At 42.1% G+C, this 2,449-nt stretch overlaps 1 protein-coding gene across 2 annotated transcripts in view; it reads left to right on the top strand.

The window, feature by feature from the left end:
* The window catches only part of zgc:113276 (uncharacterized), a 6,789-nt gene extending 4,690 nt beyond the window's left edge, over positions 1-2,099 (top strand). For both annotated transcript variants that reach the window (XM_014033475.1, XM_014033477.1), the window contains 3 exons: positions 487-648; positions 1,311-1,400; positions 1,849-2,099. In XM_014033475.1, the coding sequence (XP_013888929.1) occupies positions 487-648; positions 1,311-1,400; positions 1,849-2,019 (423 nt within the window). In that variant the 3' untranslated portion in view covers positions 2,020-2,099. The remainder of the gene's footprint in view (positions 1-486; positions 649-1,310; positions 1,401-1,848) is intronic.
* The last annotated feature ends 350 nt before the right edge of the window (positions 2,100-2,449 follow it).

Raw genomic sequence — 2,449 nt, forward strand, 5'->3', positions numbered from 1 at the left:
TGATTCACGTGTGCACACAGATGATTCACATGTGCACACAGATGATTCACATGTGCACACAGATGAGTCACATGTGCACACAGATGAGTCACATGTGCACACAGATGAGTCACATGTGCACACAGATGATTCATGTGTGCATGTGTAAATTGTCCTTTATGCACATGTGAATCCTCATGTCTGCACATGTGAATCATCTTGTGTGCGCATGTGGAATGCCTTGTGTGAACATGTGAATTTTCTAGTGCACATGTGAATCATCATGTATGCACATGTGAATCATCATGTATGCACATGTGAATCGTCATGTATGCACATGTGAATCTTCCAGTGCACATGTGAATCATCTTGTGTGGACTTCTGAACATTGACTCTTTTATCTCTGTAGAAACTTGATTTTTATAAGCTAAAGTTAAACTCAGGAGCTCWCTGTTCTCCTGCTTCCTTACTGACGTGAAGAGAACTTGTCTCATGTTACCTGTGCAGGTGAGAGAAGCCAGCTGGTGCTACAGGAACAACACCTGGACTCTGTCCCTCAGTTCTGGGGACAACTGGACAGGAGACATGATCTGGCTRGCCACTGGCTGCAAACTGGACGTCAGACAAGACGCGCTGCTTTCAGACGTGATGAAAGAATTCCCAATTCAGGTTAGAAAAAATGATGATTTTATTTAGTTTTTTATTTTAGTCTGATTTTACCTGGCTACAAAAATGCTACCTAAAAGTAGCAAAAGGCTAGCTAAAAAGTTGAACGTAGCAAAAAGGTAGCTTAATCTAACAAAAACTATTTGAATATAACATAAAGCTAGCTAACTAAATGTAACAAATGTAGCCTAATGTAACAAAAAATTAGCTAAAACAATTAAAGTTTGCTTAATGGAACAAAACGCAAGATAAAACTAAATGTAGCTAAATGTTAGCTTAATGGAATAAAAAGCTAACAAAAACTATATGAAGCAAAAATGTGGCCTAACTTATCAAAAGGGTAGTTAAAAGAATGTGAAACTAGCCTAATATAACAACAAAACAGTAAAATGAAGCAAAAAGGTAGCTAAAGCTAAGAGTAGCTAAAGCTAGATTTAAAAAATGTATAAGAACAGCAGTGAAAAGCTAAAAGTAGAATAAAAAGACAGAAATAATTTGAAATAGATCAGAATGTTACAGATCTCCAGGGAAAATATGTATAAAGTTAAATATTTTGATGTATAAATGGCTAAAATATTTCCAGCAGAAGTTTGATTGTAAAAATGAAGGTAACTAAAAGTCTGACTCAGCGTTCTCTTCATGAACACTGTGTGGTTTCTCCTCAGGTGATTGACGGCTGGCCGTGTGTCTCAGAGAGTCTTCAGTGGACGGACGGGTGTCCTCTCTACCTGATGGGACAGTACGCAGCGCTGCAGGTGGGTTCTGCAGGAACAAGGTTGTCCTCACTGTCCTCACTGTCCTCGCTGTCCTCACTGTCCTCACTGTCCTCACTGTCCTCACTGTCCTCACTGTCCTCGCTGTCCTCGCTGTCCTCACTGTCCTCACTGTCCTCACTGTCCTCACTGTCCTCGCTGTCCTCACTGTCCTCGCTGTCCTCACTGTCCTCGCTGTCCTCACTGTCCTCACTGTCCTCACTGTCCTCACTGTCCTCGCTGTCCTCGCTGTCCTCGCTGTCCTCACTGTCCTCACTGTCCTCGCTGTCCTCGCTGTCCTCACTGTCCTCGCTGTCCTCACTGTCCTCACTGTCCTCGCTGTCCTCGCTGTCCTCGCTGTCCTCACTGTCCTCGCTGTCCTCACTGTCCTCACTGTCCTCGCTGTCCTCGCTGTCCTCGCTGTCCTCGCTGTCCTCGTTGGTCCACACAGGTTGGACCTCACGCCATCAACCTGGCCGGTGGACAAGCTGCCAGCAGGCGCATCGCTGAAGACATCGTCCACCATCAGAAGAAGGACAGTGGACAGATTTCTGCCCCGGGGGGAGTCCGGTCCAGAACTGAAGACTACATCCAGCAGATGCACGGCCTCTTCTGGCTTTAACAGAAACATCTGAGTCATGTTTTAGATCTGAGTCACTGAGTTTTATGACATCGTTGGATAAATGCTGAGTCATCATCCTGTTTGTTGTTTTTCTGTGTATTTTTACAATATTAACCAGTTCAGCATATTTGTAGTGTTTTAAAACATTCGGCTCCTTCAGCTGATGTGACTTTATTTATATTTGATAAAATATTTGATTTTTTTATTAGATATTTTTTCCCACAGAAATACACAAACATCTCTTCAACTTCTTCAACAGCTTAAAATATGCTTCAGCTTTTAGCTACAGTTCAGATACTTTTAGCTTTTAGCTAGTTATTTTAGCTACCATTTGGTTAGTTTTATCTTTTGGGCAGCCTTTTGCAACTTTTAGCTTCCATTTTGCTACTTTGGCTTTAAAATAGCATTTTGCTATAATTAGCTTTTAAAT

The sequence above is a fragment of the Austrofundulus limnaeus genome, unplaced genomic scaffold (genome assembly GCF_001266775.1).
Source record: "Austrofundulus limnaeus strain Quisiro unplaced genomic scaffold, Austrofundulus_limnaeus-1.0 Scaffold1751, whole genome shotgun sequence".
In the NCBI taxonomy this organism is placed as follows: Eukaryota; Metazoa; Chordata; class Actinopteri; order Cyprinodontiformes; family Rivulidae; genus Austrofundulus; species Austrofundulus limnaeus.